General features: G+C 41.2%; 1 protein-coding gene across 1 annotated transcript in view; it reads left to right on the plus strand.

The window, feature by feature from the left end:
* LOC132819485 (gamma-aminobutyric acid receptor subunit alpha-2-like) overlaps positions 1-25,272 on the plus strand; it is a 247,772-nt gene extending 222,500 nt beyond the window's left edge. Inside the window, exons 9-10 of the mRNA XM_060831021.1 lie at positions 15,741-15,943; positions 23,880-25,272. Coding sequence (XP_060687004.1) covers positions 15,741-15,943; positions 23,880-24,191 — 515 coding nt within the window. The 3' untranslated portion in view covers positions 24,192-25,272. The remainder of the gene's footprint in view (positions 1-15,740; positions 15,944-23,879) is intronic.
* Positions 25,273-25,619: the final 347 nt, after the last annotated feature.

Here is a 25,619-nt window from a genome sequence, read left to right on the forward strand (position 1 = left end):
TTAATCTCTGGGTTATTTGAGGATCAAACCACATCTATGCAACAATTTTTTGGGGGGCTCCAATATACAAAGATAGCAAACTGCCCTTTTTCATATGTCTGCAAAAACAAAAGGTAACATTATGATGTAATAGATGTTTACTTTCTAAACGTTGAGAAAATTCATAAAGCCAAAGTACAAAGGGATCTGGGAGTGCTAGTTGAGGATTCTCTAAAGGTAAAAATGCAGGTTGACTCTGTGATTAAGAAAGTGAATGCAGTGTTGTCATTTATCTCAAGAGGGTTGGAATATAAAAGCACCATTGTGCTACTGAGCCTTTATAAAGCTCTGGTTAGGCCCCATTTGGAGTACTATGTCCAGTGCCAGTATGTCCACCTCAGGAGGGACATACTGGCACTGGAGCGTGTCCAGCGGAGATTCACACGGATGATCCCTGGAATGGTAGGTCTAACATGCGAGGAACGGCTGAGGATCCTAGGATATTATTCATTGGAGTTTAGAAGATTAAGGGAAGATCGAATAGAAACTTACAAGATAATACATGGCTTGGAAAGGGTGGAAACTAGGAAATTGTTTCCGTTAGGCGAGGAGACTGGGACCCGTGGTCACAGCCTTAGAATTAGAGGGGGTAAATTCAGAACAGAAATGCAGAGACATTTCTTCAGCCAGAGAGTGGTGGGGCCTGTGGAGTGCATTGCCGCGGAGTGCAGTGGAGGCCGGGACGCTAAATGTCTTCAAGGCAGAGATTGATAAATTCTTAATGTCACATGGAATTAAGGGCTACGGGGAGAATACGGGTAAGTGGAGTTGAAATGCCCATTAGACATGATTGAATGGCGGAGTGGACTTGATGGGCTGAATGGCCTTACTTCCATTCCTATGTTTTATGGTCTTATGGTTATTTCAGTTCCAACATCTAATCTTGAACAGGAATATTATGGATGTAAGAAGGTAAAATTGCCAAAGTCCACTCTCTCATGAGAGAGGGACAATTGGTATGGTTTAACCTGCGGATCATCACAGCTCCGATGAGGGAAGAGATTAAGCAGCAAAGTTCTTCACCATTTCTAGCCAATGTAGAACTTGAGCCCACTCTTGTTGGTATATTCTGTATTGCAAGCCACCTGTCCAGCCAACTGAGGTAACTAACTTCTAATATTATGGTTACAACCTCCACTACCAACTTGCACATACAATCTAGTTTGATACTTCATGCTGCGCAAGGGACACAATGTTTTAGATTAGATTACATACAGTGTGGAAACAGGCCCTTTGGCCCAACAAGTCCACACCAACCCTCCGAAGAGGAGCAACCCACCCAGACCCATTCCCCTACATTTACCCCTTCATTTCAGCAGTGCTAATTCACCTGGTCTGCACGAGGAAACCGGAGCATCCAGAGGAAACCCACGTAGACACAGGGAGAATGCGCAAACTCCACACAGACAGTTGCCTGAGACAGGAATTGAACTCCAGTCTCTAGCGCTGTGAAGCAGCAGTGCTAACCACTGTGCTACCGTGCCGCCCACTGTTTTGTCAAGTGGAGCGACACTTTGCATGAAATATTAATGCCTGTCTAATATATGAAAACCATCCTCGTAGAAGTATTTGAAGAAGAGCAGGGAGATGTCCTATTCAAGATTTTCCCTCAATCAATCCCACCAAATTGACAGTGAAATTTGCCTCCAGATTGACAATACATCATTTCAGAATTAATCCTTTGCACTTATTTTTGGGTGCCTTCAGAATCCAACAAGGTGCTTTATTTATGCATATTATTTCCTGCTCTTAAGGCAATAATTATATAGACTATTGCGACAGTCCAGTTTACTGTCATATTTTCTGCATCTTTGATAAGTGTGATTACAATCGAGTCTTAATATGGGATATCCAGTGTCCCATGGTGAACAGTACTGAGCAGCATTTGAAAAGTCATTTAGGTGTCATTGTAATGTCTCACTCATTATTAAACCAGCAATCATTATATTCATCAGATGTGCTTTGATCTATCAGATCACCTGCCCATTTATAAAACCTACCTGTACATCTGAACTCAGTGGAGTGAATTCAGATGTGTTCACTTTATGGCCTAGTTGAAAATTTGTTACACAAGAAGAATTTTTTTAAAAAAGGTAGTTGACATCGCATAAAGCTTTCTCATTATATTTGCTAATTTCGTTCAGTAATAATTATGGTTTTTTTTTAATCTGCACATGATACCAGAAATGCGAACTATTTCTTCAGGCTTAATTTGTTCCACTCCAAAAACGGCCTGGATTTTATGTGCCCCAGTCGGGTGCATTTTCAGCTCTAAGGGGACATGTAAAATAGGTCGAGTGCCCAGTCCACCAACTTCCCACTCAGAACTGATTGGTCCTTCATAAAGTAGGGCAAATGTGTGAAAATCAGAAGCCTGCCCACCATATTTAAATAAATAATGAAACAAACAGGTGAGAATGAAGGTACTATCTTCCAGGAGGTCTCCTCTGCATGCCTGGGGCTCCCCTCCCCACCAGAAGACAGTGCACTCTTCCCTTCCTCCCTACCTGGCCATTAAAACCTACCCCATCAGGCCCACACCCAGCCTTCCCATGATGCTTGAACCATTTATGTTCAGTGCCCCCCAATTTTCTTGGTGCAGGGATTTATTGGGATCAGCCTGGCTGCATCCATGATGTTCTTGATGCTGCTAAGAGTTTTGGCCAATGGGATTGACCAGCTGCTCCAGAGGATGGGATCTCCTACCACTGAGAGGCAGACATCCCTCTCTGCACCAAATGTAGCCCACCCACCGCATGGTATGGCTGAGAGGCAGACTTCGTCTGGCCTGTCAGCTGACCTGCGACTTCCTTTCTGGTCAGGGCACTTGTAACATTCTGCTGCTGGTTTCTGAATGCCTGCTGAAGCGACCAGCTAGATGTAGAAAATGCTGCAGCAATCATATTGATTCTAATATTCTCAGGTGAAACCAGGCTTTTCTTGATTTAATTTTGTGGTAAAGTCACATCTGTTTGTAAACTTCATTTGCATATTACTCTAGGCTATTACCGTGGAACACATGGAATATTTATTATTTTTATTTTGTTTCAATCAAATGAGAATGGACTGTAAAGATTTTGTAAGTACATACCAAAATGAGCAGTCATGATTTGGAGATGCTGGTGTTGGACTGAGGTGTACAAAGTTAAAAATCACACAACACCAGGTTATAGTTCAACAACTTTAATTGGAAGCACACTAGCTTTCGGAGCGACGTTCCTTCATCAGGTGATAGTGGAGGGCTCGATCGTAACACAGAATTTATAGCAAAAATTTGCAGTGTGATGTAACTGAAATTATACATTGAAAAATTGATTGTCTGTTAAGCCTTTCATCTGTTAGAATACAGTGATAGTTTCACTTCTTTCATGTGTAAATCACAAAACCCTTCTTTTTAAAGTTGCATTCTCGGGTTAGCTGCTAGACATATTGTCTAGCTATCACCATTGTTAACAGCTAACCCGAGAATGCAACTTTAAAAAGAAGGGTTTTGTGATTTACACATGAAAGAAGTGAAATTATCACTGTATTCTAACAGATGAAAGGCTTAACAGAGAATCAATTTTTCAATGTATAATTTCAGTTACATCACACTGTAAATTTTTGCTATAAATTCTGTGTTACGTTCTAGCCCTCCACTATCACCTGATGAAGGAGCGTCGCTCCGAAAGTTAGTGTGCTTCCAATTATACCTGTTGGACTATAACCTGGTGTTGTGTGATTTTTAACCAAAATGAGCAGCTGTTTGAACTAATTGTCAGTATTTCCCATTAACGATTATAAAGCTGGCAATGGCCTGGTGGTATAATCATTGGACTATTAATCTAGAGACCCACAAATGTTTTGAGGACCTGGATTTGAATCCTGCCATAGCAGTTGGTGAAATTTGAATTCTTAAAAAATCTGGAGTCTGATGATGACCATGAATCCATTCACTAATGCCCCTTAGGGAAGGATACCGCCACCCTTCCCTGGTCTGGCCTACATGTGACTCCAGACCCAGAGAAATGTGGTTGACTCCAAACTGCCCTCTAAGCAATTAGGGATGGATAATAAATGTTGGCTTAGCCAGTGGCACTCTGACTCTGTGTCTCAATGAAAAAAAAAGTTATTCACATGCTTACGTGTTGGTTTGACACAGCTTTCTAATATACATAAAGAATGGGAATAACAGCAGCAAGTGATCAAACTACAAGGATTATAGTTGCGTCGAGTTAGAAAACGTAGAGGCATTAATTACACGAGGTTGGACAAAATGTTACCTTCCCAGTGTAGTTATACAGGAGTCCTCTCCTTTATAAGCTTGAAGATACTATAACTCAAAAAAAGCTTGAAGTGAAATTGAATGCGACAGCTTTACATTAGTTCAGAACAAGTTCAGGATTGATGTCATGAAGCAATTCTTCATGTGTAGGATGATTAATGGCCTCTAGGTGGGAGTTGGTGGCAAAAAGCGATGTGGAATTACTCTCAAAGCATTTAGGAACAAAGAGGTGGGGTATGTGCTACATTGTAAAGGTTAGTTGTATGCACTGAACAGACTCAGTTGTATATCCTTACTGTGATAAGAGAAACTTTCATTCCTCAGGGAAGCTGATCAGTTTGTTCTCCTTGTTGACCCCAGAGCTTTTCTCCCACTTATCTCCAGTGTGACTTTGAACTTCTGCTATTGCTCTTTGATTATCTCTACCCACTGGTCTACTTGTACTACGTCTCTTTTGTTAGGCCTGAGTTTGCTGTAGTTTATTGTTAGACCTGCCCCTGCATTCTTCAGTTCAAAAAACATTTTCCCACAATTATAGAATCCCTGCAATGTGGAAACAAGCCATTTGGCCCAACAAGTCCAGCCCAACTCACCCCCCCTCCCAGTAACCCTGCATTTCCCATTGCTAATCCACTGAATGTAAACATCCTTGGACACTATGGGCAATTTAGCATGGCCAATCCACCCAACCTGCACATCTTTGGACTGTGGGAAGAAACCAGAGCACCTGGAGGAAACCCACACAGTCACAGGGAGAATATGCAAACTCCACTCAGTCACCCAAGGCTGGAATTGAACCCAGAGTCTAGATTAGAGTGGTTCTGGAAAAGCACAGTAGTTCAGTCAGCATCCGAGGAGCTGCCTGAACTGCTGTGCTTTTCCAGCACCACTCAAATCTAGACTCTGGTTTCCAGCATCTGCAGTCATTGTTTTTACCTGAAGTTGAACCCAGGTCCATGATGCAGTGAGGTAGCAATGCTAACCACTGAGCAATTGTGCCACCCAATTGCATTCATCTTCAGCCAAGATGCAGAGTGGATGATCCACATTTAGCTTATTTTTGAAGACCCCAGCGTCACAGATACCAGTCTCTAACCAATTCATTCATCACACATGCATTTTCTTTAAAATGCTGCAGGCACCAGTAGCAACTAAGGCTGCAGGTCCCAACAACACCCCACGAAAGTATGGAGAACCAATGGAAGTTATTGCAGAAAGAAAAAAATGAAATTGCTGGAAAAGCACAGCAGGAGATTAAGGGCTTTTGCCCGAAACATCGATTTTCCCGCTCCTCAGATGCTGCTTGACCTGCTGTGCTTTTCCAGCACCACTCTAATCTCGACTCTGGTTTCCAGCATCCGCAGTCCTTGTTTTTAACTCAGCAGGAGAGAAATCAGAGTTAGCATTTCGGGTTGAGTAAGCCTTCCTAAGAACTGCTGCACAGAACTCGGATGCTGCCAGACCTGCTGAGCTTTTCCAGCAATTTCTGTTTTTGTTTCTGATTTACAGCATCCACAGTTCTTTTGGTTTTTGCCAAGTTATTCCAGTAGAGTCACGGCACTGGCATCTGCATAGCAAGGTGAATGATTGCCCAGATATATCCCATCTTCAACACAGAGGCCAACCCAATTACTGCCCTATCAGTCTACTTTCAATCAGCAGAAAACTACTGGAAGATATTGTTGACAGTGTTGTCAAGTGGCACGTATACAGCTACTTAACCGATTCTCAGTTTGGTTTCTGCCAGCATCACACGTGACCTGACCTCATTACAGAATTGGTCTAAACAAGGACAGAAGAGCTGAATTTCATAGGCAAGAGTGTTCTTGACATCAAGGCGCTCAAGCAAAACCTAAGAGAATGGGAAGCAAAGGAAACTCTTACTGGTTGGAGTCATAATTGCACATGAGAGGATGTTTGTAGTTGTTGGAAGTGAGTCATCTCAGCTCCAGGACACCACTCCAAGAATTTCTCAGGATTGTCTCCTGGACCCAATCATCTTCAGTTGCTTCATCAATGATCTTGTCTCTGGAGTCTTCTCCTTCTCAGTAATCACCTCTCCAATTGCAAAACCTGAAAGTTGCAATAAAGTAGGGGAACGCATGGCTTGCTGCAAGGAATACATTGCCTCCTGTATGGAAGTTGCTAAGCATGTGGCAAGTGTAATGATCTTTGCGAAGGTTGTTGGATTTCCTCAAATGGAGGGATTGGTTATGAGATAGGAAGGATCCAATGACAGCACACAAGTGGCTCTGCTTCTTTGTTACAAAGGTAAATCTGATATTACAGCTGGATATAATCTTGATTTTTAAATTAATGGTACAGCTCTGACATCATAATGAGGGGAGGCAATGGCCTGTTAATCCAGAAACCCTGGCAACATACTGGGGCATGTGTTTGAATGCTGCCATGACAGGTGATGGAATTTGAATTCAACAAAAATCTGGAATGAAGAGTCTAAGGAAACCATGAATCCATTGTCAATTGTCAGGGAAAAAAAAAATCCCATCTGGCTCACTAATGCCCTTTAGCAAAGGAAACTCTTATCCTTACCTGGTGAAGCCTAGATGAAACTCCAGATCCATGGCAATGTTGCTGACTCTTAATTTCCTTCTGGACGATTAGGGGCGAGCAATAAATGCTGACCTAGCCAGCAATACTTTCATCCCATGAATGAATAAAAAAATGACAAGACAGTATCATGAATGTTCTCTCTTGTTCCTATTGCAGCAATTGCTGTTTCATACATTCCGTCTAATTCTCAGGGCTATACGAGGTTTAATGTTATGGATGTTATCTCAGATGACTATGAATATCGAGGCCTACAGTCTTGCTACTTTACAAAGAAAATTAATCATATTTCATTGCTTATACTGAGCGCAAAGCATTCACTCCCTCCACCACCTCAGTAGCAACAATGCGTACTATCTACAAGATGCGCTGCAGAAATTCACCAAAGATTCTCAGACAGTATCTTCCAACCCACAAAGACAAGAGCAGCAGATACTTGGGAACACCGTCACCTTCAAGCTCCCCTCCAAACCACTCACCATCCTGACATGGAAATCTATCACTATTCTTTCGCTATTGCTCAGTTAAATTCTTGGAATTCCCTTTGTAATGGCATTGTGGGTCAACGGCAGTGGTTCAAGAAGGCAGCTCACCACTGCCTCCTCAAGAGCAAGTAGGGATGGGCAATAAATGCTGGCCAGCCAGCGATGGCCACATCCCACAAAATGAAGAAAAATAAAACAAAGAACTAAAACTCCAAATGCCTGTCCTCCAGCCCCCTGTCTGGCAATTGTCTGAGACTGGGCCAGTCTGCTCGTTACTGTGGTATTGTGTTTAATTTCAGGATAAGCTTTAGACCATCCAACCGCAGCATCATTCAGACTGCCTGCTTCCAGAAATCTACTCTTTTGTCACAACATACATCAGGTTCCATTCACTTTGTGCTCACTGATTTATATTAATTGATTTCTGTGGCTTCAATTCTCCCTAACTATGTGATCTCTTCCAGCCTTCAACCTTCTGAGATATCAAGTCTTAGCCTATTGAGCATCCTCCATTTTAATCACTTCACCATTGGTAGCTGTGTTTTCAGCTGCTTTAGCTCCCAGATCCAGATTCCTTCCGTAAGCTTCTACATCATCTCTTTCCTCTTTTAATGCAACCATAAAACTACCTCTTTGGTCAAGCTGTTGATTATCTGTCCTATTATCTCTTTGCTGTCTCTCTAGAAATTGCTGAATATATTTACAGTTAACTCAATGACATTTCTGTCATAGTCTGCCAATGTTTATCAATGAACTCCCCTACATTATAAGGTCAGAAATATGGCTGTTCACCGAATCAGTGTTCACTTCCATTTGCAACTTCTTAAATAAACTGGTCTGTCCCTGTTGGCAAGAGGGGATGGTGATCAAAGGACACAGATTCTAATTGGTAAAAGCACCAAAGGGAAAATGAAAAGATTTCTTTTTATGCATTGCCTGAAAGGGTAGTGAAAGCAGATTCAGTAGTAAAATTGAAAAGGGAATTGAACACATACTCAATGTAAAATGTTGCATGTCGAAAGAGAAAGAGCTGGAAAGTGACTAATTTGTTAATTCTTTCAAAGGGCCATCGTGGCTATTGAGCTGTGTAGTTACATCTTCATGTAAATTACTATTTTATTCAATTGAGAGTGTTGCACCATGCATGGCCATTATAATAGAATATATGCCGCAGAGTTTATAAGCCATGATGACTAAAACTAGAGGTGGTTTGAGTGGTTTGATGCCTCTGGAATTTTTAAAGATATTGCCTGCCTGTCAAAAGACTGAATCTTGTTTATTTGGATGATCCCACTGTTCTCATACAACACTCAGGATAATTGGGGGTGAAGGTTCAACCTCTACCAATGGTCCATTTCAGGATGCATGGATCCTGTTTGTCAACACATCTTGTTACATTTCTCATGTTTATGACACTTTCGCCAAAGGAACTGTAGTACATATGCCAACACTTATACAATGCACAGCAAGTCAAGGGTATCTTTTGGTATCAGTCCACAGGCTTGGATAATGTCAATTGGTATTTGGGCCAATCAGTATAAGGGATTTATATCACTACAGTTTGGGAGCATGCCATGGCCTGTCCTTCAAGTCCAGTGCAACCAGACAGCAAATTGCAGTAGGGATCATGCAAGTGTGTGGTCACTCATCATTCAGGGCTAGTGAGCAGGGTAACCATGGCCAGTCAGGGAATCTGGTCACTGAAAGTCAAGGGGGGTTATCAGAGATCAGTGCTATGATGGGGTCACTTGGGTAGTCAATTTCAGAATAAAAACCAAAAGAACTGTGGATGCAGTAAATCCGAAACAACATTCTGAGGAAGGGTCACTCGACCTGAAATGTTAACTCTGATTTCTGTGCACAGATGCTGCCAGACCAGCTGAGTTTTACCAGCAATTTCTGTTTTTGTTTAAGTCAATTTCAAAAATTGGAGGCGCAACACTGTGATGCAGAAGGACAATAATTGTGGAAGGGGAGTCAACTCGTTGTGGAAGGTGGGGGGGGGCGACGATAGAACGAGGAAGAGCAATGGGTATTGCAGGAGGGAATGTCATAAATAGTCATCACCACTCTGGCTTCAATGGGAAAAAAAGTGCATAATTAAGCTGTATGTCAGGGTCAGGGATTAAAGAGGAGAGATGAGCAGGTAAGGGTTGAATGGGAACATTTGGAAGATCAGAACTGTTGGAGTTGACAGGGAAAGCAAGGCAAAAAGGAACATGAAGGTTTGTGGAGCCACCTAGATTGATAAGCTGAGCCAGTGACTCACTCCATGAAGCACGACCTGTGTTGCCTTCCACCCTCAACTGAATTGCAAACACGCAACTGAAATAGAAAATGCTGCCACCACACCTGGAGTGGGCTGAGTAAGTGTTTTGATTTCTCTGAGGGAGCAGGACCTACTTGTGTGTGATGTGTAATGTTTCAAGGGGCAATGGTATTAAACCAGCCCCTGACACAGAGCACCTTAAAGACATCTGTTGTCACATATTTGTCTGTATGGACCTCAGGCATTGACCATCTGCCTCACTATAGCCATCTTGACCATGTCATTCAGTGTTAGAAATTGCACCCAATAATGGTGTGAAATACAAGTAAGGTAAGGCAAGCTGTAAAGATTCACCTTCGTAGCAAAAATTGCAAGCAGCTTCTACAGTTCTAAAGCTGCACAAGTTGCAAGAGATGCTCATTTCTCATCTTAGACTGTGAGATTTCCACACCATTATTCCGTATGCCTTGTTGCATTTCTTGGGTAATGTGGGGGTTGGAGGATAGCAGATATATTCTCATAATTGCTGCCACATATGCAACCCACAAAGATAATCTCCTATTGAAAATGTGCCAGAAAGCTTGAGTAGGTCTATGGTCTGTAGCAATGTGCAGAATTTCCAGTCGACATGCCCTCGTGATGTAGTAAAGATCCAGGAGAGGCACAGTTCCTTGTCTCCATTGGAATTCCATACAGGCAGGAGAGAGAGAGATTGCCAATATACTTTATTTAAAGGCAGTGGTCAGATCACCATGTCATGATGACCAGTGTATCTGAAACGCGATATGTTCTTCCATCGGGACCAACAAGGGCCAAGAGATGGCTCCAACGTATCACGTTTCCATCACTAGGGTTGGTTACAGGACTGTACAAAGAGAAGACATTGCTTAAACCTTGGATTCTTTGTCCTATAAATAAAGAGATTACTTGATGGCTGGAGAGGATTCATAAGAGCTGCAGCATTGTCTAGAGTAAGCAAATGATGTTTTTCAGAAGGTACTAAACCTTTAACATCTTACAGCGCAGTAGTATCAGTCAAAGCAATAACAGGCAGGACCTGTTTGTTAGCCCCATGTCGTGGAATTGAGTTGTATCTTTGACTATTTTGATATTGCAAAGGGCGGCATCCTCCGTGTAATGCCAACTGTACGTATAGCTTGAATAACAATATGAAAAACAATATTAAAATAGTTAATGAATGATAATAAAAGTTCAGGTTGCAAACTAATGGAAGCCTTCACAACATCTGATGCTTCCCTTTCAATCATAACAACGTTTCACACTAGGATAGGTGCTATGGAAAGGATAGCTAAATTCAGACAGGGAGTAACATGATGTGCACTAAGGATGGCTAAACGTTCTACATTTACTGTTGTAGACACAGTGAAACTGATGATTGCTGACACAACTGAAGATGTAAAGTGAACATACATTTATGTGTGACAGTGTGCTTACAATGCCATTTCATCCATGTGCAGTCTGAACAACATCTTTCACCTTTCCCTCTCACAACATCTTAATGCAGTCTCAGGGTCCACAGCTGAGTTGGAGGCACCTAGCTGCTGGCCTTGGTTATTTTAGATGGACAGCCCTGGAAGGGCTTTGTGAGTCCAGTCATGTTGAGAGTGTCCTGCCTAGATGTGGTTTCACCCTCAGGTTGAGCTCCCGCAGGGATGGAAAGCTGAATAGAGGTGAAGGGACACCTCTGGATTGTCATGAGAGGGGAATTCTAGGTACCTTGTATGTGGTTCTTCCTTCAACAAGTACACTCTGTCTCCTTGTGAGTATGGGCTACCTAGAGTAGCATGTAGGTCCCTCATCCCCTCTGGATGGTTCATGGGAGCTGGTGCCTCCTCTAGAGAATCTATGAGCTGATATCCTAAGGGTTTAATGTCTTAAGGCAACAACTGTGCAGATGCTATGGTGCCTGCAAGAGAGAAGAAGAGTTATGAAATAGGAGTAGAAGTTTGGACATGTTAAGAATGCACTCAGTGTGGTGGTAATGGGAGAGCAGCAGCCCTTGACATTCAATAGCATTGCCATCACTTAATCCCCCACTGCCAACATTCTGGGGTTGATATTAACCAGTAATTCATCTGGACTAGCCACATAAATACAGTGGTGGAACCATCTTGAGGGGCTGAATTGCCTACTCCTGTTCTTATGCATTTTGTGAGTCAACTTGCATCTCGATAAGCAACAAAACTTGGCCCATTGATTTATTTTGCTGATTTTGCCCAAGTAATAAGAACATAAGGACTAGGAGCAGGAGTAGGCCACCCGGCCATTCGTTCCTGCTCCACAACTCAATAAGATCATGGCTGATCTTTTCGTGGGCTCAGATCCACTTACCCGTGCCCTCACTGTATCCCTTAATTCATAGAACATAGAACATGACAGTGCATTATAGGCCCTTCGGCCCTTGATGTTGCACCGACCTGTGAAACCAATCTGAAGCCTATCTAACCTACATTATTCCATTCTCGTCCATATGACTATCCTGGGACCATTTAGATGACCTTAAAGTTGGCCAGTCTATGACTCTTGCAGCCATGCCCCTACTACAGTCTGAGTGAAGAAACTATCTCTGACATCTGTCTTATATCTATCTCCCCTCAATTTAAAGATACGCCCCCTGTACTAGCCGTCACCAACCAAGGAAAAAGGCTCTCACTGTCCACTCTATCTAATCCTCTGATTATCTTAGATGTGTCAATTAAGTCACCTCTCAAACTCCTTCTCGCCAATGAAAACAGCCTCATGTCCCTCAGCCTTTACTCATAAGATCTTCCCATCTTAGTAAATCTCTTCTATGCCCTTTCCAAAGCTTCCAAATCCTTGATCTAATGCGGTGACCAGAACTGTATGCAATACTCCCAAGTGCGGCTTCACCAGAGTTTTGTACAACTGCAGCATGACCATGGCTCCGAAACTCAATCCCTCTACCAGTAAAAGCTCATACACCTTATGCCTTCTTAACAACCCGATCACTCTGGGTGCCATCCTCCAGTCTTCTGGCATTCTTCCTGGAGACAATGACGACACAAAGATCAAAGCCATAGGCACAACAATGTCCTCCCTGGCTTCCCAGAGAATCCTAGGATAAGTCCCATCCAGTGCAGGGGAGTTATCTATTTTCTCACTTTCCAGAATAGCTAACACCTCCTCTTTGTGAACCTCAACCCTATCTCGTCTAGTAGCCGGTATTCTCCTTGACAACGTTGTATTTTTCTGGTGTGAATACTGATGAAAAATATTCACTTAGCACTCCCCCATCTTCTCCTGGGCAGGGAATTCCATAGATTAACAACCCTCTGGGTAAAGAAATATCTCCTCAATTCGATCCTAAATCTGCTCCCCCTAATTTTGAAGCAAAGCCCGTTTGTCGTAATTTCACCTGCCAGTGGAAACATCCTTTCTTCTTCTATCTTATCCATTCCCTTCATAATTTTGATGTTTCTGTAAGATGCCCCCTCATTCTTCTGAATTCCAATGAATATAATCCCAGTCTACTCAGTCTCTCCTCATAAGCCAACCCCTTCAACTCCGGAATGAACCTAGTTAACTTTCTCTGCACTCCGAGGAAAAAGTGAGGTCTGCAGATGCTGGAGATCAGAGGCTGAAAATGTGTTGCTAGTTAAAGCGCAGCAGGTCAGGCAGCATCCAAGGAGCAGGAAATTCGACGTTTCGGGCATAAGCCCTTCATCAGGAAGGGCTTATGCCCGAAACGTCGAATTTCCTGCTCCTTGGATGCTGCCTGACCTGCTGCGTTTTAACCAGCAACACATTTTCAGCCTTCCTCTGCACTCCCTCCTGTACCAGTACATTCTCAAGTAAGGAGACCAAAACTGTACATAGTACTCTGGGTGTGGCCTCATCAGCACCCTATACAGCTGCAGCATAACCTCCCTATTTAAACTCAACCCCTTTAGCAATGAAGGACAAAATTCCATTTGCCTTCCTAATCACTTGTTATACTTGCAGACCAACTTTCTGTGATTCATGCACTCAGGTCCCTCTGCATTGCAGCATGCTGCAACTTTTTACCCTTCAAGTAATCTTTTTAATGTTACTCCCACCAAAATGTATGACTTCACATTTACTAACATTGTATTCCATCTGCCAGACCTTTGCCCACTCACTCAATTTATCTATATTCCTCTGCAAAGTTTCCCAGTCCTTTGCACACTTTGCTTTGTCACTCATCTTAGTGTTGTCAGCAAACTTTGACCCACTACATGTGGATCCCAACTCCAAATCATCTATATAAAGTATAAATCATGCGGTCCCAACAACGATCCCTGAGGCACATCACTAGTCACTGATTGCCAGCCAGAATAGCACTCATTTATCCCCACTCTTTGTTTCCTGTCAGTCAACTAGTCCTCTGTCCATGGTAATACTTTACCCTAAATGCCATGCAGTGGCATGTTGTGCGGCACCTTGTTGAAGACCTTTTGGTAATCTACGTGCACCATAGCCACTGGATCCCCAGCGACCACCTTGTTGAAATGTCTTCATATAATTCCAGAAGATTTGTGAAGCACGACCTGCCCTTCATTAACCCATGCTATGTCTGCCCAATGGGACAATTTCTTTCAAGATGCCCTGCTATTTCTTCATCGATAATAGACTCAAGCATCTTCCTCACTACAGAGGTTGAGCTCACCAGTCTATAATTGCCCATCTTTTGTCCACCTCCCTTTTTAAACAGTGGTGTCACATTTGCTGTTTTCCAATCTGCTGGGCTGTCCCAGAGTCCAGCAAATTTTGGCAAATTACCATCAGTCCACCTGCTATTTCCGTAATAATGATTGTTTCCAGGTCGTCACCTACCTTAGTCTCTTTGTCGGTTACTGGCATGTTACTAGTATCCTCCACTGTGAAGACCGATACAAAGTACCTGTTCAATGCCTCAGCCATTTCATTATCTCTCATAAATAACTGCCTCTTCACATCTTCTAAAGGACCAATGTTTACTTTAGCCCTCTTTTTCATTTTATACATTTATAGAAACTTTTGCAATTTGTCTTTATATTCTGTGGTAGTTTTTGTTTTCTTAGGTTTGATCTTTTCTTTCTAGCTCTCTTTGTGACTTTCTGTTGACCTTTAAAGTTTTCCCAGCCTTCTAGTTTCATGCTGTTTTTGGCCACTTTATATGCCTTCTCTTTCAATTTGATAGCCTTCCTTATTTCCTTAGAAACCAGGGCAAATTACCCCATTTCTTACAGTCTTTCCTTTTCACTGGAATATACTTTTGCTGAGCACTTTGAATAATTTCTTTGAAAGTCCTCCACTGCTCATCAACTATCCCACCATAAAATCTTTGTTTCCAGTCTACTTTAGCTAGGTCCTCCCTCATTCTATCCTGCATCATAATGTTATCCTGCCTCACCCCACCCTGATTTGGAAACCACCATCAGAGTAACATTTGGGTTATTTTTGAGTCAATTGCTGTATCAACCTCTCTCCACCTTGAATAAATATTAATTATATCATATTAATATGTTCTTTTATGCAATTCCATTTGTCTGTTGGAATTTCAATAAGTAGTCAAGCCAAGTGCAGGGAAAAGGGGAAAAAAAAACAAGTATTCTGTTCAAAAATAGAATAGGAGCAAGTTAATGCTAAAGAAAAATATTAACATGCTTAGGAACCGATCAGGGCATATAAAGTCTTTTTATGAGAGAGAATAATATTATTGTTTTAATACGCGACTAGTATTGCACATGAACATAAAAATGGATTTAACATTGTAAAGGTCACAGCAAATTCAAGTTGATTAAAATGGCAGGAGCTACACCTCAGGCAACTTGTGAATGCAACCTCCAGGTTTTTGTCAAAAGAGACCACATATTTAATAATGTTGGGAACGTGTCCTCTGAAATGTGCATTGCAGCAAAACTTGTTTGATAGCAAAGAGCTGGAGAAGAATACTTCTACTTTGTCACAAACAAAACAACCATGTCCGTTTTGTTTTGAGCAATCATTAAGCATTGTTTTCTGCTTGGTCCAAAAAATAAATATATGAGACCTTTGCATGGGATATTTTGTACTGAACAGATTATTTTTGTTGTAAAATTGTCTGTTACTATTTTTGATCTTCCTGCAGGAGTTACAACAGTGCTTACAATGACAACTCTGAGCATCAGTGCTCGAAACTCGCTTCCAAAAGTTGCATATGCAACCGCCATGGACTGGTTTATTGCTGTCTGCTATGCCTTTGTGTTCTCTGCATTAATAGAATTTGCCACAGTAAATTATTTTACAAAACGAGGCTGGGCTTGGGATGGCAAAAGTGTTGTGAATGATAAGGTAAGCAATTCTTTCAGCTGCATTTAATCAAATCTTAATGTGCAAACCATGACAACATAGCACATTCATTATCTATGGTTTAAAAGATAAATTCACCATACAATTTAGTGAAAAGCAATACAGTAAATGAGGATACCAGATTTAATGTGCTGAGTTTGCTGAGGTTATCCACTGAGAAACCTCCCAGTGATTGCTTCGCATTGATATGTGAAACTGTGGGTGATATCAATTGAGACCATAAGATACAGGAACATATATAGGCCATTTAGTCCATCTGGTCTGGTCTGACATTTGATCAAAGCTGATATGATTCTCAACTTTTACCTTCTCCCCATAACCATTGATCCTTTTATTAATCAAGAATCTATCAATCTCTGTCTTGTATACACTCAATGACCTGGCAATGAATTCCACAGAGTCACCACTCTCTGGCTGAAGAAATTGCTCTTCATCTCCATTCCAAAGGATTGTTCCATTGCTCTGAGACTTTCCTCACAGTCCTAATCTCTCCTACTAGTGAAAACATATTCCCCACTTCCACTTTATCCAATGAGATCCCTCCCTCATCCTTTTCAACTCCGAGTACAAACCCAGTGGTCTCAACTGCTTCTCATATGACAAGCCCTTCAGTCACAGGATCATTCTTGTAAGCCTCCCCTGGGCCCTCTACAATGCTTGTGCATCCTTCCTTGGATACAGGGCCCAAAACTGCTCACAATATTCCAAATACAATCTGACCAGAGCCTTATACAGCCTCAGCAGTGTATCTCTACTCTTGCATTCTAGCCCTCTTGAAACAAATACTAACATTACTTAACTGCCAACTGAACCTATATGTTAACCTTAAGAGAATCACAAACAAGGACTCCCAAGATCCTTTGTGTTTCAGATTTCCGAAGCTTTTCTATGTTTAGAAAATATTCTGTGCCTCTATTCTTCTGAACAAAATGCAAAACCTCACACTTTCGCATATTGTATTCCATCTGCTACTTCTTTACTCACTGTCCTAGCCTGTCCAAGTCCTTCTGCAGCCTCTCTGCTTCCTCAACACTACCTGTCCCTCCACCTACCTTTGTGTCACATACAAACTTAGCAACAATACCCTCAGTTCCTTCGTTCAGATGGTTAATGTATAGCATGAATAGTTGTGATTCCAACACAGACTCCCGCGGAGCTCCACTCGTGACCACCTGCCATCATGACAAAGATACCTTTACCCCCATCCCCTGCCTTCTGCCAGTCAGGCAATCCTCTATGCCAGTACCTTTCCCCTAAGTCAATAGACTCCTAACCTATTTAGCAGCCCTCTGTGCGGCATCTTTTCAAAAGTCTTCTCTAAATCCAAATAGGTCATGTCCACAGTTTTCCCTTGTTTAACTTGCTTGTTGCCTCCTCAAAAAATCCTAACAGATTTGTCAGGCGTGGCCTCCCCTTGAAGAAGCCTTGCTGACCCAACTCTATTTTGCCATTCACCTCCAAGTAGTTTGCAATCTTATTCTTAATAATGAACTCTAAATTCTTACCAATGGCCGATAGCAGGCTAACCGGCCTATAATTTCTTGCGCTTCTGCCTCCCTCCCTTCTTAAACAGGGATGTTACAACATCTATTTTCCAGTCCACCAGGACCCTCCCTATCTCCAGTGATTTATGAAGGATCACCACCAATGCTTCTGTAATCTCCTCAGCTGTCTCCTTCAGAACCCTGGGGAGTAGTCCATCAGATCCAGGTGATTTATTCACTGTCAGACCCTTCAGGTTTCTCAGCAACTTCTCCTTAATGACAGCCCCTGCCTCTCTTAAAGATCTGCTGGTGTCTATCTTCCTGATACAAAGTACCTATCCCATTCCTCAGCCATTCTTTTGTTCCCCATTGCTATTTCTCCAGCCTTATTTTCCAGCAGTCCAATGTCCACTCTGGCTTCTCTCTTACTATTTGTAGATATATGAAAAAACTTATGCAAATGTGTTTTGTTGCTCGCTTCCTTACCCTTATATTTCATATTCTCTCTACTTACTGCTTTTTCAGTTACCCTCTGCTCTTTTTAAAAAACTTCCCAATCCTTTAGCTACCCACTAACCTTCACCACATTGCATACTTTTCCTTTTGGTTTTATGCTGTCCCTGATTTCCCTTGTCAGCCATGGTTGCTTTATCCTCCCCTGAGAATGTTTTGTCTTCCCTGGGATGAATTTCTGCTGTGCCTCCTGAATTACTCCCAGAAACTCCTGTCATTGCTGCTTCACCATCTTCCCTGTCAGGCTTCCCTTCCAGTCAACTCTGGCCAGCTCCTCCCTCCTGTCTTTGTTGTTACCTTGACTCACATGTAATATGTTTACCTCTCATGCCAGCTTCTACCTCTCAGGCTGCAAGATGAATTCTATCCTATTATGTATGGTCACTGCCTTCTATCGGTTCATTCACCTTACACTCCCTAGTCAAGTCTGTCTCATTACACATCACCAAAGCCAGAATTGCCTGTAACCTCGTTGGCTGTACCACAGGCTACTCCAAATAACCATCTCGTAGACATTCCATAATGGCTTTTCTTGAGATCCGCTACCAACCTGATTTTCCCCAGTTCACCTGTATATTAAAAATCCCTCATGATGATTGTAATAGTGTCTTTCTCACATATCTTTTCCATTTCCTGATTTATTATCTTCCCCACATCCATTTGCCAGCATTTAGCCCATATCCCTCTAAACCATTCCTATTCATATACCCATTCAGATGCCTTTGTAATTATACCAGTCTCCACTGCTTCCTCTGGCAGCCATCCCATACACGCACCACTCTATGTGAAAAAGCTGTCCTTTCAGTCCCCTTTAAATCTTTTACGTCTCACCTTAAACCTCTGTCCTCTAGTTTTAGATTCCCCTAATCTGGGAAAAAAGACTTGGCAATTCACCTTATTGATGCCCCTCATAATGTTATAAACCTCACCCCTCAACCTCTGACGCTCCAAAGAAAATAACCTCAGCCTATTCAGTCTCTCCCTATATCTCAAATCCTCCAACCCCGGCAAAACATCATTAAGTCTTTTCTGAACTCTTTTAAGTTTACCAACATATTTCCAATAGCAGGGAGACCACAACTGAAGCAGCATTCCAAAAGTGGCCTCACTAATGTCCTGTACAGGTGCAACATGACCTCCCAACTATGTACTGACCAATAAAGGGAAGTGTCCTGAAGAAGGGCTTACGCCCGAAACGCGAATCTCCTGCTCCTTGGATGCTGCCTGACCTGCTGCGCTTTTCCAGCAACACATTTTCAGTTCTGATCTCCAGCATCTGCAGACCTCACTTTCTCCTCCAATAAAGGGAAGTGTACCAAGCACCTTCTTCACTACCCTGTCTACCTGTGACTGCGCTTTCAAGGAACTGTGAACCTGCACCACAAGGCCTCTTTGTTCATCAACACTCCCCAGAACCGTTCCATTAAGTGTGTAAGTCCTGCCCTGATTTGCCTTTCCAAAATGCAACACCTAACATTTATCCAAATTAAACTGCTTCGGCCAATCTGATCAAGATCCTGTTGTAGACTGAGATAATCTTCTTCACCGTCCAGTAAACCACCAATTTTGTCAGCTGGAAACTTACTAACCATTCCTCCTATATTCAAATCCAATTCATTTATATAAATGAAAAAAAGCAGTGGACCCAGCACCGATCCTTGTGGTACACCGCTGGTCACAGGTCTCCAGTCTGAAAAGCAACTCTCCACCATCACCTTTTGTCTCATACCTTCAAGTCAATTTTGTATCCAAATGGCCAGTTCTCCCTGGATAACATTTGATCTAACCTTGCCAACCAGTCTACCATGAGGACCCTTGCCGATTGCCTTACTGAAAAACATATAGATCACAGCCACTGCTTGCCCTCATCAATCTTCTTCATCACTTCTTCAGAAAATACAATCAAGTTAGTGAGACACAATTTCTCAAGCACAAAGGCATGTTGTTTAACCCTAATCAGTCCTTGTTTTTCCAAATATATGTAAATCCTGTCTCTCAGGATACCTTCCAACAACTTGCCCACTGCCAATGTCAGGCTTGCTGGTTTTTCCTTACCTCTTTTTTCAAATAATGACACCACGTTAGCCATTCTCTAGTGTTCTGGCACCTAACCTGTGGCTATTGATGATGTAAATACCTTAGCAAATGACCCAGCAATCACTTTCCTAGCTTCCCACAAAGTTCTGGGATACATCTGGTCAGGTCCCCCTTGCCATTCACCAGGATTCTGATCCCAGCATGATTCAGGTGGAGGCCATCCCATCGGAACAGCTCCCTCCTTCCCCAATACTGATGCCAATCTTCCGTAAATTCAAACCAATTTCTCCCACACCAATCTTTGATCCATGTGTTTACCTCTTTAATCTTGTTGACCCTGTGACATTTAGGTCGAGGCTTAGACAGTAATTTGCAGTTTATTATCCTTTTAGTCCCTAACTGCTCATATTCCCTCAGCAGGATCTCTTTCCTCTTTCTTCCTATATCACTGGTACCTACATGGACCACGACAACTGGACTTATCCCCTCCCACTCCAAGTTCCTCTGCAGCCCAGATGACATATCCTGAACCCAGTTAGCATGTTGAGACTAAGTTATGAGTTGTCTTAACTGAGTACATGAATTGTTCATATTCATATGTAAGAACATAGCTTGATAAAGATCTGAGGACTCCTGCTCTGGCTTTTGTATTTGTATTTTGTATTTACTCCTTTATTTTCAGGAGTAAATTGAGTCTGGGCAAGTCAGTAGTTCAGTGTGTGCTGTTGGAACATTTGAGGTTAATGTAGGTCTTCAGCATTAATATAAAATGGACAGGAGCAATTGTCCACCAGTTTTATACCTCATTCGATTGTCTTTGCAGTTGTTTGGAGAATGAAACATACTTCTCATTCACTGTCTCTTTTTGTGCTACCACCCATTCCTAATTTTGAGCTCACTTAATTGATTTTAAATACCAATAGGTCCATAAGATTCTGTGGGTTGTAATTTATTATGACTGCATTCATGGAGTGATGATCCCAACTGCCTGAATCAAATTGCTGCATTCAATCACAAACTCCTAGAGGGCAACAAGACTTTCGCTCTTCTAAATTGTATCCTCATCACCTTCGAAAGAATAAACTTAGCTTTCATGTAAGATTTGGTAGATACATTTATGAGGGTGTATTTACAGAGTACATACTCAAAATAAAATTTTAGGAAAACATTAGAAGTGCCAAATAAAACCAATGCCACTTCTTTTTAATAAAAAAAACAATAAAGGGAATCATAAAGCAGCTTTTCCATGTAAGCAAAGGTGCAAATCTTCTTTGGTGCTTTCTCATTTTTTGTGTGTCATATTGGTGTTTTATTCTGTATCCAAATACTCTTCGTCTGACTAGTGAAACCATAGTCAAATATTTTGCACGTAGTTTGAATGATTTTAATTTTAGGAAAGTATTGGCTCTTCCGTCAGCTGTTGGTTAACATTTAAATTTGTTGCTGTTCAAATAAATTTGCAGAAGCTACATGTTCCTGCTCAGGTAACAATGCAGAGCCAGCTGTGGAACTTGTACTGTTAATGCAGTGAGTTGTTATAACCTGGACTAAAAGGCTGGTGAAAGGCAGACACAGTAATAACTTTGGAAAAAAAATTGGCAGGGCTATGAGCAAAAGAAGAGAATGGGACTAATTGGATACCCATTTCAAAGAGCCAACACGACACAATGAATAGTTGTGGTTCTAATCAAGGTAAATTTGCCAATAGTAAATCGGACCAGAGGGCTGCTCTCTTTCATTAGGCAGTGATGCTTCTAATACTGACACAATTGAAATACAAACAGCTGTAATAATGTGATGACATGATCTCTAATAAATATGTGTGGTCAGAAAACACTTTTCTACTGAGATGTAGAGCATCTTTTTCAGGAATTGGCTGTAATACTAAAATAGTGTCAGAGAGGGCCCCTGAAGCAATGTTTACGATGAATGAGTCATGAAATAATATTTATTCTAAAATCTCAGTTAATGTTTTGCATGAAACTTATTTCTGTTTTGAATGTGGATACATGTGACCTCTCCTTGGGATTCTCCTGATTTTGTGGTATAACTTTGATGAGAGATCGATGAAACTCAAAAATAAATAGCAATAATGACCTTCCCACACCAGCAGAATGCTCAGTTTACATGGGATAATAGTCATCTGCTATAATGCGTGTTTCATTAGCGCAAATTCACTGTAACACTGTTAACAAATTGAGGACACTATTTCTAAAGCATGAAGTTTTGAAGCATGTATTGGTAATAGCGCAATTCCAGCCCCATTAGTTTAGATGGTGCTGCTGTTACATGGTTTTCTTATAACATGGGATTGCACAACAGCAGAACTCGTGCTTTATAGCAGAACTGACTGTATATAACTTATCTGTTACAGAGAGTTGAGGCGTTAGCACATTTATGTTATATTATCAGCTCTGATTTTTGTCATGTGACAAAGGCAAACACTTCAGGTACTGATGGCCCACTTTGCTAGATCAATTGGAAAGTCATTAAGCTAAGCTTTACCCCAGCACCCCCCACCCCCAATTAGAGTTTCCATTGTCAGGTGATTATTTTTATTCATTCATGGGATGTGGGTGTCACTGGCAAGGCCAGTATTTATGAACCATCCCTAATTGCCCAGAGGGCAGTTATGAGTCAGCCATATTGCTGTGGGTCTGGAGTCACATGTAGGCCAGACCAGGTAAGGATGGAAGTTTCCTTCCTTAAAGGACATTAGTGAACCAGGTGGATTTTTTGGACAATTGACAATGGAGTCAAGGTCATCATTATACTCCAGATTTTTACTGCATTCCAATTTCACCATCTGCTTTGATGGAATTCAAACCTTGGTTCCAGATTATTACTATGGTACTTGGATTAATAGTCTAATAATGATATCACTGGGCCATTGCCCCCACCACCACCACCACCCCAAACGATCTTGAGAAAGTATTACTTTGCATTTTAGCAAAATAGCTCTTACGTTTTCCTTTTTCCAGAGTTAGGTCAAAGCAGGCGAGTTGTTTCCAAATCCTTTGTGTCTATTTCAGCTGGAATGTCTGTAAAATACAGAGGGTTTCGGAAATACAGCCATGTGATCAGCCTCAGCCAGAGTCTGGCAAGGTTAGCTATTTCTAAAAGAAAGAATGCAAATATGAAGTATGGAAGTGAATATGTTTTTTTTGTGGGGGGCGTGATTTGTTCTCTGGACATAACACTTGTCAGGAGCAAGCAGACCCAAAACATTGGTAACCTCAATTCTGAGCCATCTTTGCCAACATCATACAAGTTCCATGCTGGGAATGGCGTCTTTTAATGCTTTAAACTCAACATCATTCCAGGTGATTAGAAGGGAATCTTTGCCAGATGCATGTGCTGAAATCAATGATCTGAAAGGCTGAATATTGTACATCTGTTCCCACTCCACACTGACAGTTCTGAGCCTTTTTAAGCATGGCGCCTGCATCCATTCATGAACACATCCACAGCATCTCTTCCGTGAGATGGACACATTTTTTGGTTTTATTCATGTATTTTGCTGTTGTTACTATTTTGATTTAAGTCAAAATTTTGATTTTTCCAGCTGTTCTGTCATTCCTTTTGCTTTACAAAGTTTACTTTATTAAGCAAAATAATTGAGAAAAGAACCACAAGCATCTTGAGGAACGTATTTTTAACACAGCAAGTTGTTATAACCTGGACTGAACGGCAGATGCAGTAATAACTTTGGAAGCAAGATTGGCAGGGCTATGAACATAAGCAGAGAATGGGACTAATTAGATACTCATTTCAAAGAGCCAAGCTGACACAATGGGTAAAAGAGCAGCCTCGTGTGCAGTCTCATTCCCTGATTCTGCAGGAAAAGGAATAAATCAATGAATCACTTTCATTTACTTCCACAGAAGAAAGACAAGGCTTCTGTCATGAAGAAGAATAATGCTTATGCTGTGGCAGTTGCCAATTATGCACCTAACATCACCAAGGACTCAGCACTACCAACAATTGCAAAGAGTGCAACTGCAGAGCCAAAAGAAGCCAAACCAGAGACCAAGCCACAGGAGGCCAAGAAAACATTTAATAGTGTAAGCAAAATCGACAGAATGTCCAGGATAATGTTCCCTGTTTTATTTGGAACGTTCAATTTAGTGTACTGGGCAACATATTTAAACAGAGAAACTGTTGTTAAAGAGATGAGTGATGGTGCAGCAAAGTAGTCATTGATGCATTTTAAGGCAAGTGGAATTTCTAAAGGGTAATGATGCCAAATGCAACCTGTAATTGCTAATCTATGTACTTTGGTATGTTTATAGAAATAAGCCTTTATTTTGTCATGATTCACACACAGAAGAGTTGCAAAGTCCACATGATCCACAACTTGATTTAGAAAATGAATTGTATTGCGGAATCAATTAAAGGAGAATTGAAACAAGATATGGGACATTAGTATCGACGAGATGTGGAGTAGGTTGTAATGATGAGTGGGTCATTTTCAATTTGAATATCTGCGGAATTAACCTGATGGAACAGACCACTCATTCATTGTAGACTCCAAAACATTTGCTCCATGGAAAATTATTGAATGCAAATTAGGTATGATCCATAATGGGTGAGCAATCACTCTGCCTGGTTGCTACCCAGCTGGTAAACTTGAAATTTGCTTCCACAGAGGTGTAATGGTGAAAACTTGGGTTCATATGTTCAAATGGTTTGTACCATACAACTGTTTGCAAGGTTTTGCATTGCAGATACTTAAAATCAAAGAGTTCATATGTTAGCACTTATTGGTTGAATTTAATAATTAGGTTACACTCCTGTCATTTTTTTATTGTAAGACCACATGTTATATGAAAGTGTTGATGATTAACAGTAGTACTTAGTGATTTTTAATTTCCGCAGTCTAGTACACAACTGACATCGGTTCCAGTGAAAAACTTTAACTTGTAAAAAGAATTGTTTCTTATATACTGCAAGAGATAATTAATGTTTAAATAAACACAAGAAATAGGTTTCTCAAAAAATTTCAAAACACAACTTTAATGTTTATTTTATTGTATTTCTTCCACATTTGTTTTGTGCTGCCATTTTGGTTTTAATGTTAAATATGACGCATGTGATTTGGGGATTTGCATGATGATACTGGTGCTGAGGTCGCAGAGCACATTGTGTGACATACCCAACAATGGCATCATACAATGCACAGACAAAGTGCCTCAGTAACCACATTAACATCTCTGAAATCCATTTTATCTTCTGAACCAACTTTAACAATGCAGAACCTTGAGGGATACAATAAAGAAAAATGAACTCAAAGCTGTGTTTGATAGATTTTCTTCTGTAAAGTTAATGTTTTGAGTGTTTTTTTGTATAAAAACAAATGCACAAAAGTGACACGATTGTATTTTAAGCAATTTTCTTCTAGAATTATTTAAGGGTCACTGGGGTGAATGCACTTTCTTTTAATGATCACAACCTTGTACATAATTATCAATACCTTTATATGTTTTAATGAAACACACTGAGTGGATTAATATTAGGAACTGCAAGCTGCTCTTAATTTTCAGAGGATATCTTCATTGCAGATGTGTTTAAGACAAGAAACAACTTCAATTTCAACTTGTGCTGGAATTTGGAGATGACTGGGT

Source organism: Hemiscyllium ocellatum, chromosome 1 (assembly GCF_020745735.1).
Source record: "Hemiscyllium ocellatum isolate sHemOce1 chromosome 1, sHemOce1.pat.X.cur, whole genome shotgun sequence".
Lineage (NCBI taxonomy): Eukaryota > Metazoa > Chordata > Chondrichthyes > Orectolobiformes > Hemiscylliidae > Hemiscyllium > Hemiscyllium ocellatum.